Source organism: Pyxicephalus adspersus, chromosome Z (assembly GCF_032062135.1).
Source record: "Pyxicephalus adspersus chromosome Z, UCB_Pads_2.0, whole genome shotgun sequence".
Lineage (NCBI taxonomy): Eukaryota > Metazoa > Chordata > Amphibia > Anura > Pyxicephalidae > Pyxicephalus > Pyxicephalus adspersus.
The window spans coordinates 88,955,069-88,967,800 of NC_092871.1; the positions used below are offsets into that span (position 1 = coordinate 88,955,069).

General features: G+C 39.6%; 1 protein-coding gene across 3 annotated transcripts in view; it reads left to right on the forward strand.

Annotated features, from left to right (window-relative positions):
• Nucleotides 1-12,732, forward strand: part of LOC140344477 (uncharacterized) — a 41,328-nt gene that overhangs the window by 14,790 nt on the left and 13,806 nt on the right. For all 3 annotated transcript variants that reach the window (XM_072431622.1, XM_072431624.1, XM_072431623.1), the window contains exons 2-8: nucleotides 547-626; nucleotides 7,831-8,001; nucleotides 8,142-8,291; nucleotides 9,804-9,845; nucleotides 10,562-10,646; nucleotides 11,821-11,898; nucleotides 12,610-12,676. In XM_072431622.1, coding sequence (XP_072287723.1) covers nucleotides 547-626; nucleotides 7,831-8,001; nucleotides 8,142-8,291; nucleotides 9,804-9,845; nucleotides 10,562-10,646; nucleotides 11,821-11,898; nucleotides 12,610-12,676 — 673 coding nt within the window. The remainder of the gene's footprint in view (nucleotides 1-546; nucleotides 627-7,830; nucleotides 8,002-8,141; nucleotides 8,292-9,803; nucleotides 9,846-10,561; nucleotides 10,647-11,820; nucleotides 11,899-12,609; nucleotides 12,677-12,732) is intronic.

Genomic DNA, 12,732 nt, shown 5'->3' on the forward strand with positions numbered 1-12,732 from the left:
GAGCTTCTGACTGTGCAACCATAGGCTGGGGGCGAACCCATAACAGCCCAGGGTCATAAAAAGGAGCTTAAACAAAGCTGTTTTTTATACTGAGAACACCTAGTGGCAAAAATATTCAAGAAAAAGCTGCTTTTTATTTTTCCTTTATTGGGGTATTGATTTCTATTTTGTTATTTTATGCAAAGTGCACTTTATGTTAGATTGTTTGGCATAATGTTTCACAATGTACAGTTTTCCTGAGCATATTTATTTAAATCTGTTGTAAAGTATCTTTCCCGGGGCAATTCCTCCTGCAGGCTGACAATCCTAAGCCCCTGCACATCGTCAGTCTGCCATGTGAGCTTCTGCAGCAAGACATTGGGCTATCTGATAGACCCGGAGAAGCACAAGTAGTAGACTGACAATGCTACCACTAATTGGAAGGTATTGGCTTTGATTTGGCCTTTTTTTTCTTAAATTGCTGCTAATAAGTAAACAATTTGGATTATGTTAATTAGGTATGTTATTTGATCTGCTAACAATAAATCTATCATTGCTATTATACAGAAAATGAAAGCTTCGGTGCAAAGAAGACGTTCTTCATCTGCCATCGGCAGGGCCCTCAGCAAGAACAAGGCGCATTCCAGGTAAAAAAAAATGGAATAAAAAATAAACTCATTTGTGTACTGGGGAGTGAGAATATTAAATTCGATCTCGCAGCGAATAGGGCCTTTCTCACATACCGAAAATGTAAGCGATTCACTGAGAGGTCGAGCTCTCGCCAAACAGGAGGTTTCATGCAGCCCTGGAAATCCTCTGCGATCCCCGGGCACTAGAGGTTAATTTGCCCCGGGGATTGCACACTCTTCTCAATAAATGCAGCCACAGCTGCAACCATTGAGAAGATGCCCAGCACAGGAGAACCTCCTGACATTGTAATTTAAGTATCTCCTCAAATGATACATTTGTATCTGTAACATGTATGTATCATTTGTAAGAGATACTTATATTACAATGTCAGGAGGTTCTGTGCTGGGCATCTTCTCAATGGTTGCAGCTGTGTCTGCATTCATTGAAAAGAGTGTGCGATCCCCGGGGGACTAGAGGTTAATTAACATCCAGTGCCTCAGGGATCACAAACAGGAGGATTCCCAGGGCTGATTGCAGCTTTGGGAATCCTCCTGTTCTAATTTCCTCTTCTGATGGTTTCGCGAAATCGGTTCGCCGAAATTTTGCGGAACCATTGGAACCATTGGAAGTTCGAGGCATTCTCGGGCTAAAGTAATTGAAGGTAATTTATAAAATTATCTCTTTCTCCATCATTACAAAGGGTTAAGTCCAGGGGGATGGGAATAGGTAAGCATACTTACCTTGCACTCCCGGGATGTAGGTGGAATCCCATTTTTATATTCCTTTCATGCTGAGAGATTGAGAATTCTTACTACATTGGAATTGACTCAGCAGGCTTGAGGGGAATCTGAATGATCTCTGCCCAAAGAAAAATCATTTTCCTGCCTCAACAATAACAGACAAGAGCCAAGAGCAGCCAAATGCTTTTTCATTGTGTTTATCTGTCTGCTTTTTGTATAAATGATTCCTCTGGCTGTTTATTTCCAGCTAAGAGTTTCTTCAGTGAGTAAGAAACAAGATTTTCATATCACATTTCAGCATGGCCATCACTCATTCTGCCTTAGCAGAGACTTCTAAACATCTGCATATCTTGTCCATGCTGCGCAATGGTCTTTGTGATATTGTCAATGATCTCATTGTCCTTGATACCCTCATATCCTTCCTGGATAGCCTGGAGGAAGTAGAGGAGGGTCCTAAAAAAGGGTCCCAAGGCAACTGTTTTCCATGCTGACAACTGTCACAGACAGAGGTCCATATCTGTGTCCATATGTTGAGCCAATAGGAGGCTGCATGGAGATACAAGTGTCATGGATGTACTTGAAGATATAGAGGTGTACAGTAGGTACTAGGTGACAGGTAGACTAAAACCTCAATTGGAATGACTATGCTGCACTAGTGTTACTAGATGGCATAAAGACTGGCAGTACATATGAAGGTGCCAGCATGCTGAATGCACTGGTAGTCCCTAAATGACTGGAAGCAGTCTTAAAGTCATTAGTGCACTGGTGGACAAAAGATGGCATATGGACATGGAAGCGCAAATAGAATCACTGGGCTTGTTGGCCTCAATGGAATAGTAGATGGCACTGGATGGATACCAGCACACTGGCTGCACTAGTGGTCACCAGGTGACATATTGAATGGGAGCACTGGTCTACTGGTAGCCACTATATGGCATATGTATTGGGATTGCACTGGTGGATAATAGACCTGACATATGAACTGGGAATCCCTGGACTTGTTGGCCCCAATAGATCACTAATTGTCAGCAGAACTAAAATAGCATGTGGGAATATCAGCACACGGGCTGCATTGATAGTCACTGGATGACATATGGAATTGAAGCAGGCTAGTAGACACTGGTGAAATGGCAGTCACTAGTTGACTAGAGGAAGCTAGTAAACACTGGTACACCAATGATAAATATTAGAAGGTATATGGACTGGGCGTGCACATGGAATTACTGGGCTCAGTGGTCACAATGGAGTCAGTAGATGACTGAGAAGAAGAAGAGCATGTGGTAATCCTAGTACACTGGCTGCACTGGTGGTCACTAGGTGACATATGGAATGGGAGCACATTAATAGACATTGGCTGCACTGGTGGTCACTGGATGACATATGGAATGGGAGCTCATTAATAGACACTGGTGTAATGGTAGTCACTAGTTGACATATGAATTGGGAGGAAGCTGGCAAACACTGGTACATCACATGTAGACAATAGAAGATATATGGACTGGCAGTGCACATGGAATCATTGGGCTCAGTGGCTGCAATAACTTCACTAGATGACCAAGATCTAGGAGAGTATGTGGCGGCACACTGGCTGCACTGGTGGTCACTGGATGACATATGGAATGGGAAAGAAATCCATAGGTTCAGTCATTAGATGGCACAAGATCTAGAACACCATCTCACTTGCTCAATTGATAAGCACTGGATTGCATATGAATTGGGAGGGCACTGGTAGATACTGGAATCCTAACAGCTACTAGATAACATTTGGAATAGGAGTGCACTGGTAGATATAGGTATATTGACACATGATGATACATGGATTGGGAATATATTGGTAGTCAATGGGCACTGATAGACACTGGCACACTGACAGTCACTGGGCTCACTAGTAGACACCAAGCACAATCGTAACCAAAGACTCAAGTTGTTCAGAAATCACAGGAGGATCACAGTTTTTAGTAAAATACTTTGGCAGGAGGGGCCCAGTAGAAGCGTAGCTACTATGTTACTGGAACACCAAGCAATGCTTCTCCTCACAATAAATCATAGGCCATGGTATCCATCCAGAGAGCTGTCAATGGACTGATCACAGCCCTGGTGCTCCTGGTGAAACCTACAGGTACCGGCAGCCATGCACTGGAATTATATGGGTAGGTTAGATAGCTTACCCCTAAACTTGCCTTTGAATATGGTAGATACATTACACTGTAATCTCCAAATTAATGACATATCTTTGGATTTTGTAAAACGTGTTGGTGCCCCATGGCCTGCATCCAAACAACTATAGGTTATGTGGTCGGTATATTACCCAACATTTACCCAAAATATACCCATTTTTTACACTGAATTCAAACATAAAAGGTGGAAATCAACTATGACTCATTCATACTTTTTCGAATGAAATCCACTGTAAAAAATATGAATTTTCTGTAAAAGTTGGGTGAATCTTGGTAAATGAAACATTTGTGAATAGACTTTTTGTATCAGGCAGTCAAAATATAGCAATTTTAATAGTAATTTATTAATATCTTCTTTTTTTTCTTCTTATTTATCTTTTTAATACCTCTTCTTTGTTTATGTTTCCATAAGCATCCAGAAAAAATATGAAAAAGAGAAAAACCCAGAGTTACAATACAACACTCATTTAATTCTAATGGGTATTTTTTTTCTTAGTAATTTCCTCTTTCTGATGAACTTGATTTCAAGGACAATACAGTATTAGGAAATATTTGCACTGTAAAGTTGCAGCCTGAAAATATGCAGCATTAGCTTTAGGCACTACTAGACTTGGAAACCGCAAGCTCACCTCACACGTGGCGTGTCCTCAGATTTAGAAGGATTTGTTCCAAAAATATGAGATTTAATTATTTCAGTGGCTTTTAAGTTAAAACAATGACCAATAGAGTTAATTTATTTTCATCATTTTGCAATAAAATGAAATCCCTCCACAGCTCTTGTCTCACTTACCATTTTGACCTGATATAAAAATTCCCCCCCTAGCCCCTCTCTTTGCTACTCCAATGACCTACTAATGACTTCCTCACTTATAACCACCTCATAGGCACGGCTCCAAGGCTTTTCTAGAGCTGCCCCAACTCTCTGGAATGGTCTTCCTCGTCCTATTCGGCTTGCTCCTACTTTCTGCTCATTTAAAAGAGAACTCAAAACCCAACGCTTTAACTCCACCTACCCGTCTTCTTCTGTCTCCTAAACCCTCACTACTCCCCACCATTCCATATCCCCCTCCTATTGTGTGATACTTCCCCCACCTCCTAGATTGTAAGCTCTTCAGGGCAGGGTCCTCTCCTCCTCCTGTGTCACTTTCTGTCATTTGCAACCCCTATTTATTGTACAGTGCTGCATAATATGTCGATGTTATATAAACCCTGTTTATTTTTATTATTATTAATATTAATATTAATAATAATAGTAATAATAATAATAATAATAAAATTAAGAATAAGTAAAAATGAGCACAATAAAGCAATCTTTAAATACATATGAACCCTAGGCTGAATGATATTTAGATTTGAGAAGCTATATCAAAACCAATTGTGTGTTGACTGCCACTTGCAGTCTCCATCGGAAGTCCATGGGATGGCAGAGCACAACTGGGAGACCAAATGGTCCAAGTGGTCACACCTTTTGTGGCCATAACATCCTCCATTTTTCTGAGAGAGCTTCCCACCAGATTTTGGAAGGTGTCAGTGGGGGTTTTCCCCCATTTGTGAGGTCAGGTACTGATGTTGGAAGACCTCACTATTCTAATTCATCCCAAAGGTGTTGAGTAGGGTGGAAGTCAGGACACTCAAGTTCCTGTACACGAGTTATTAAATTTTTAAGAACCTTACATCCAGTAAGAAAGTAATAACTCTAGGGACTATGTGACCCTTCAGAGTAAATATCCTCTGCCTGATCTTCCCATTGTGTCTTGTCCTCTTAACCAAATGTGGCATTCTGATTTATTTCTGAGGGCATACCATTGCCTCTAGATTGGCCTTTCTTGACTTTTTTACAATGGGGGAACCCTTGAAATAACTTGAGGTCTTTGATAACTTGAGGTCTTTGGTCTTTGAGGTCTTTAACTAGAGAAAATGATCCCTCTTGCCTTGCTGGCCAATAGTCAACTCCACTTTAAACACCATGGAGGGGTTGACAAATTGGTAATGTCTTGCCTTCCAAGCTATGAAAGGACATACCAGTGAAAAGAATGTCAGCTTTGTGTCTTTGTTTTCATTTCATTTCGTTTTTTTTCATTTGTTTTTGGTTTCTTTATAAGCTTAACATTGACAGAAAGCCTGGTCACTCAGTTATCTTGCCAAATATTCTTACAATTTTCTGTACAGTAGCTATGGAGGAGCAGCTTTGTCAACACTTTAAATGATCAATTTACCATGGAAATAGGAATCAAATATGAAAACATTATTGTAAATTATACTTATGTTGCTTCCCTGGTTGACTCCAATAAGTTTGTGTGAAATTTTGCCAAAATGTTCTGATTTGGCAAAGTGAGAAACTTTTTGTTCTTTCTGTGACCTTTTGCAAACCTACAAACCTTACAAGAATACACAAAAACTGTCCCATGGAGTTATATCTTTTCCTTCAAAGTAAAGAAGTGCTATTTTCAGTGTGTGTCACGAGCTCCAAAGCGGCCGAGGCATGTCCTCTCATAGCTTGGAAGCCAAGGCATGACCAAGGACAGCGCAAGGTCAGATAGGCGAACCCAAAGATGAGATTACATTTAGTTTCATGGCGGCCTGTTATTTTCCTGTTGTTTTATAGTCATACTCTGGAGAATGCAATGCTTCAGGCATCCTGTTGGTTTTCCTGTTGGAATTCTGTGTTCACTTTAGAATTTATACATTTTGTCTTATTGCCAATTCTGATTTTAGAACAGAAGCCCCATAATAAATGTGCCAATTTCCCCAGTGTGTCCAACAGCAAGAAATCAAGACTGTCTGTTCTTGTTGTTGTGTTCCTGTACCAGTTTGGTGACTCTTTCCTGAGCTCACCTTTTTCCGGAGAATTCTTTGATATCGACGCCTTTAACCTTTTGTTCTGAATTCAAATCTCTTTTTCCAAATATCAGTGTTTGGTTGTGGAGATGTTTATTTTTTCAGTGGAAAGTTTTAGGACTTACACCAAGATGTTCTTGAGAGATTGTAAGACTCTCCATTCATCTGGTCAACAAATAATCTTTGTGGAAGAACCATGAAGTTCATACGAGTGGTGGGGACAGAATGTCTGGGCAGCACCTGATGGTCGACACTTTGCCGACTGCTTGGCCGTCCCAATCTCTGCAATGGGTTCTAATGAATCAGCATTTCATCATTTTTCAATGGTCTGTACTAAACCACCACCCCATTCATTCTCCATGAGCAGGTGTGGACACTATATGTAGCATCCCAGCCAAGCCTATGGGGACATGTTAACTATACCACAACCCTATCCATTATCTGAACCTAGCCTAAATGAAAAGAATGAACCAAAGTAATCAGACCCTCCAGAGTATATATTTAACTTAGCCACATCCCAGATTTAAGATTACAAAATAACCGATATAGTATATGGTATAAGTGATATATTAAGACTTTTAAGGCCAAAAAAAAATTATTATAAAAGTCCAATTATTGTGGAGACATTTATCAAATTTATCATAGTGCATACATTTAAAGATAAATGGATATTGCACACATAACTATAAACATATATACAGATCAACAGTTTGAGACTTACATATATATATATCTAGTGCCAGTAGCCAGCTAAGATCTTTCTCTCATGATACATTTGATATATGTCTTCACAATAATTGAATACTACAATATGAACTGTTGCTGGAATTGTAGATCTCTTGCTCCTGAGGAAGCGGACTTTGATTCCGTGAAACATGTTGTGTTTGGAATTCCTCACAGTTGAGATTTTCCACAAGATCTACATTCGTGCCATTCAAAGCTTTTAATTCATCTCTGCTGTACTTTTTAAAGTGTAATTTGCAATAAAGTTCTTTTAATTTTTTTTTTTTTAATACTTGGTGAAAAAATGTTGATTTGGACTTAAAAGTCCTACTATATCAGTTATACCAACCCTGAATTAATTTTGTAATCAGAAATCTTAAAGCTACAAATTTTATGTGCAGAGCAGGACATGACAAGGATTCCTTTATTAAAACCTGTAGCAAAAGGAATTGTGGCTTCAAATCTGCTATGTGTGACATTAAGTTGTCTTCTTTTACATGCCCTAACATAATGGAAGCCATAACCCTAACCACACTTGTATGCTGCGTCTTAATTCTTTTTCAGAAAAGCAAAAAAAATTTACCCTGGATTGTTTAATAAAAAACAAAAATCAGCCAACCAAAACTTGAACCAAAAGTTCTGGTAGGAAGTAGGGTTAGGCTCCACAATTGATCCAGATTTATTTTCCCATTGTATGCAAATGGCTATTGCAGTGAATGCTACAATATGTGTTTTTTTCATAGGGAAGTCACTCTTCTTCCTTCAAACTGTGGCAGTGGTCTTCTCCTAGGATCCTTCTGTAGCCCTAACAACATGTTCATACTGAAAGAAAGGGTCCAGCTATCGAGTGGGTGGCACACACAAGAGAGGTACCTGTTCCTATTCACTGACACCCTCATCATTGCTAAGTCGAAGTAAGTACCCATCCCCAACCTAAGCAGACTTCCTTTTGAGCAATCCACATACACTCCATGGATGGATGCACAGCATTTCTCAGGGATAGTTTCCTAATAGTGACAACACTATTAACAGACACATCTTGTCTTCCTATAAGGTCTTCTTCCAGCATGAAGCTAAAGAAGAAAATTCGACTGAGTGAGATGTGGATCTCCACCAACCTTTGGGATGTTTCAGAAAGAAGGCATTCTCTTGACGATTCCTTTGGTATTGGGTGGCCCACCACAAACTACATTGTTACATTTAGGTAATGCAGTTTGTATGTCAAAATAAATAAGGTTTTGCTGCAATATTCATATTATCTCTAGTGTGGCCACCACGAGACTCACAATTATCGCGTCTTTGGTCTAATATGATGCTCAGCATCGCCTATTTACTTCCTGTGTGCCCAGATATCTCCAACCCAGCCTGGGCTCACAGAAGAATGCTTCAGAAAATAATAATGAACTCATTATGTTAGTAACGTTCTCTGCACCTTTCAGGGCCACCAAACAAAAGATTATGAATTCACATGATGTTGATGATAAACAAGAGGTTAGGATTGAGGTTAGGGTTAACATCATGTTCTCAGCTGACAAGAGCTCCTGATTATTTTTAAAACAAGGACAGGACCAGGGTAAATGAATGTCCTGTAACTGCATGAACCATGAAAAGTCTATTGCACCCTTAGAGACCTTGATTTAGCCTTTCTCATTGACTCCAAATAGTAAAATTTTACCAGAAGGTTAAGATTTCTATAAAACGTCTCAATCAATCAATCATCAATCTCAATCAACCATCACCAGTCAATTCACTCAATTATCATCACATCAATTTAAAGGCTTGTTGAATATAGAATTTAAAAACCATGGTCATTACCATAGAGTCAACCCACACCTGAATGGCCATTAATATGGCTTGCATCCACTTATGGCTATACTAGCCTTCACCGCTCTGGGAAAGGTTTCCACAAGATTTTGGAGGGTGTCTGTGGGAATTTACCATTTGTGAGGTCATGTCTTGATGATGGGTGAGAAGACTTGGCTCACCATTCCAATTCATCCCAAACCTGTTCAGTAGGGTTGAGGTCAGGGCTCTGTGCAGGACACTCGAGTTCCTCCACACCAAACTGGTGACCCCATGTCTTTATGAGGGGGCTTTGTACCCCGGGGTACAGTCATGGAGGAATAGAAAAGGGTCTTCACCAAACTGTGACCACAAGGCTGGTTGATCACCACAGTCTACAATATCTTTGCAATATTAGAAATGTTTCATGTGAGTTGAACATCTCAAGTGAGTTGAACATCTGTCAATTTTTTATAAGAAAAAGGGGGCAACTCCATATAATGACCTTGGTTATAAAATGAGATGTCCAATGGGCTCACCTAGGTTTGATGATCAGCTATGCACAAACTTGCAAGCATATGGTGCCTGTAATGATTAGCTCATTTTCGTTTTTCGTTTTCATACATGTACTTAGGTGACTTACTTACTAGACATAGAAATATGTTCAAATAAGTAATATGAATAGGTACAGCCACCATATGTGTGCCCCTGGGACCCAAAACAAAATGTTCAAGTCAATGAAGATACAAACAAAATGAAGACTTGGCAAGTTACAAAATCTTGACATCAGTAGAAGGAAATCCAGGCTGGACATTGTTTCAAATGTTAAAATAGAATCAGGAAGGGCCGTGTGCTTATGTTGGGGGTAGGAGGAAGGAACTGGGATGTGTGGTAGTCACTTCATTTCTGTCTGCATTGTTTTTTTTTCTTGTAGTTCCTCAGACACAAAGGAGAAGTGGCTCTCCACATTAAGCTGGTAAGATCTCTTTTTTTTAAAAGAAATGTTCTTAACCCTATTGTGTCCACATTTGAAGTTTAGCATTTATTACTAACAGTTGTCAAATGGAAGCTTGGTTTGGTAGTAAGGTATGTCTGCATGTTGATGGCATAAAGTTGTATAATAGGTTGATATTTCTAGAGTTGTTTGAAATATTTACCAAGATTTATGGTTGTTGGAAGATTGGTAAAGCACAGAAAATACAGGGAATATTAATACTGTGAGTGCAATACTGGGGCTGAAATGAGTAAGACAATGTTGATCTGGCTATATAGAAAGAATTTTGTTGTGTATCACTAGAGGGGTCACCAGCAGGAGGAAGGAGGTCCTGATTCCTCTATATAGATAGAATTTTGGGGTCACCATCACTAGAGGGGTCACCAGCAGTGGGGTCACCATCACTAGAGAGTCACCAGCAGGAGGATGGAGGCAATTCAATGGACCTCTTTTTGCTGATCTGTCTTCCATCCTTAATTTGTTGGTATATTATGTATTAATAAAGTTTTGGTCGTGGCATGTGTTGCAGGGTTTCTGTAGCTGCTCTTTAGGGTGATATTAGTGAAGCGCTTTCCTCGCTAGTAAGCAGGAAGAGGAAGGACCTTTGCTCTGTTGTGGGAAAATGAGATCCCTCTGTGGAAGGCAGACAACTCAACAAATGAATTTGGAATTTTCATATTTTTTTTTATCTTTTTCAGGCATATTGCAGAAGTAAAGAAAAATGAATTCCCTGGAAAAATTACCATTAGTGTTATATATCTGGATACAGATGAATACATGTCTGTGAGTATAACTCTTCTCTCTCATTTATTTTTTCATTTACAGGATCACATGATCTGATTTCATATTTTTTGAGATGACTCCAGTTCCCACTATAATTTCTGGTTGTTTCCATAGTTATGGTATTTGCTATTTATGGATGAGAGGTGAAGACTCATGAAAATAATTTTGAGATTTTAAGTGGAACAAAAATAGAATTATGAAGAAGACTCATATTCCCAAGACTCAACTGTCATAGCATTTTTGGGGAGAATAGATAAAATGTTAAACCGTACATATACAGATGGCAGGTTTATATGCAGTATATATTATGGTCTGATCACATATGGTCAATTTATGTTTAATTGCATTTTTATTTTTTACTAATATATGAATCATTTACAAAGAAAATGTCAAGGTGACGTTGTTGTTGGCCTAAGGCAAAGAAATCTTATACTAAACTTGCTGGTGGCTCATGTCTCCTATCTTCCCCCATTTCCAGTATTGCAGCCTCTAATACTTCACCATTTGAAAATTGCAAGAATTCTGCACCACCCAACGTGGTTCCATTCTCTGTCCCCTATGTCACCACAGTGAGGTGACGGTGGACCCAAGGGTTGAACCATAGTTGTGGGGTCAAGCTAAGAATGAGTCTTTTTACGGCAGAGATAGCAGACATGGGCCACTTGGGAGGTAAGTTGTAAGGAAGAACTGCTTGGGTCCCTTAAGGTGATAAAAGTGTGTTTGTAATGCATTTCTCTTAGAACTTACATCTCTGCTGGCCCATGTCTCCTACCTCTACTTTAATGAGCCTTATCCTTAGCCTGACTCCTCCACTATGGTTCCACCTGGTAGTGTAAAAAAAAAAGAGTAAATGCTTGCCAATCTGTCTGCCTATGCCACCAAAGACCAATCTAATGATGTGAAATCATCACTAATAGTCTACTGTGAAACCAACATTTCTAGGAATACTGATCTTGTATGGCCCCTGCTACACCCAGTAGTTCCTTCCACTGAACTCCACATAATTACAGGATGTGGTTATGAGATAGATGTCAGAGGGAAGCACCTGTAACAGTGGCAGGGTCAGTATATATGCTGTTTTTATGCATTTGGTTGAGGAAAGGATGTTTAGTAAGGATACAAATGTGTATAAATTTGTATATTCATATTGTGTTGCTACAATTTGTCTTTGCAGAGTACCAAAATCAACGTATCCAACATGGACACTGCTGAAAAAGTGATTAAAGTGGTGTCTCAACAGCTTGAAATTCCCGTAAGTGAACATAATATATTGGCTGTAACTATATAGTTGCATGCTTGATTTTTCAATTTAGCTATGATAGTTGGTTTGCTCTGCTCATTTTGCAGAATGTTTCCAGTTTTACGCTTTGTAATGCATTAGCATGATCCACTTTCTTATGTGGCTAATTAGTAATGTACTTTGTGGATCAACACACCCATATATGAACTTGATGGACGTCCCATTCATAAACAGTCACCATTACTATGGAGATATCAACCTTTGCACCCCTACCTCCCCACTTTAATTTGCCAACAACTTCAACTGTTCTGGTAAATCTCCATAAGGTTTATAAGGGTTTGTGGGAATTTGGCCCATTTGTGATGTCAGGGATTGATGTTGGATGAGAAGACCTGGCTCACCATTCTAATTCATCCCAAAGGTGTTCAGTTGGGATGAGGTTAGGGGTCTGTGCAGGACACTCTAATTCCTCCACACCAAACTGGTGACCCCATGTCTTTATGGAGGGGGCTTTGTACCCCGGGGCACAGTCATGGGGGAATAGAAAGGATGGAAGAGCACAATTGTCTACAATGTCTTTGTATGATGTACCATTCACTGGAAACATCTGAATTCCATCATTTGGTGGATGTCTACATGCATTTGGCCATATATTGTATTTGTTCAGGAAACAAATATGCTTTGTCCCAGTGCAATATGTTTGAATTTTGTTTTTCTGTGCAGGGCAGACACAGTGACTACCATCTGTGGGTGACATCTGGAAAGGATGAGGCTCCATATCCTCTTTTGGGTAAGATCTTCACTGAATGCCTGATAAGGGGGCATGGTCACCACATGTATGTCTAC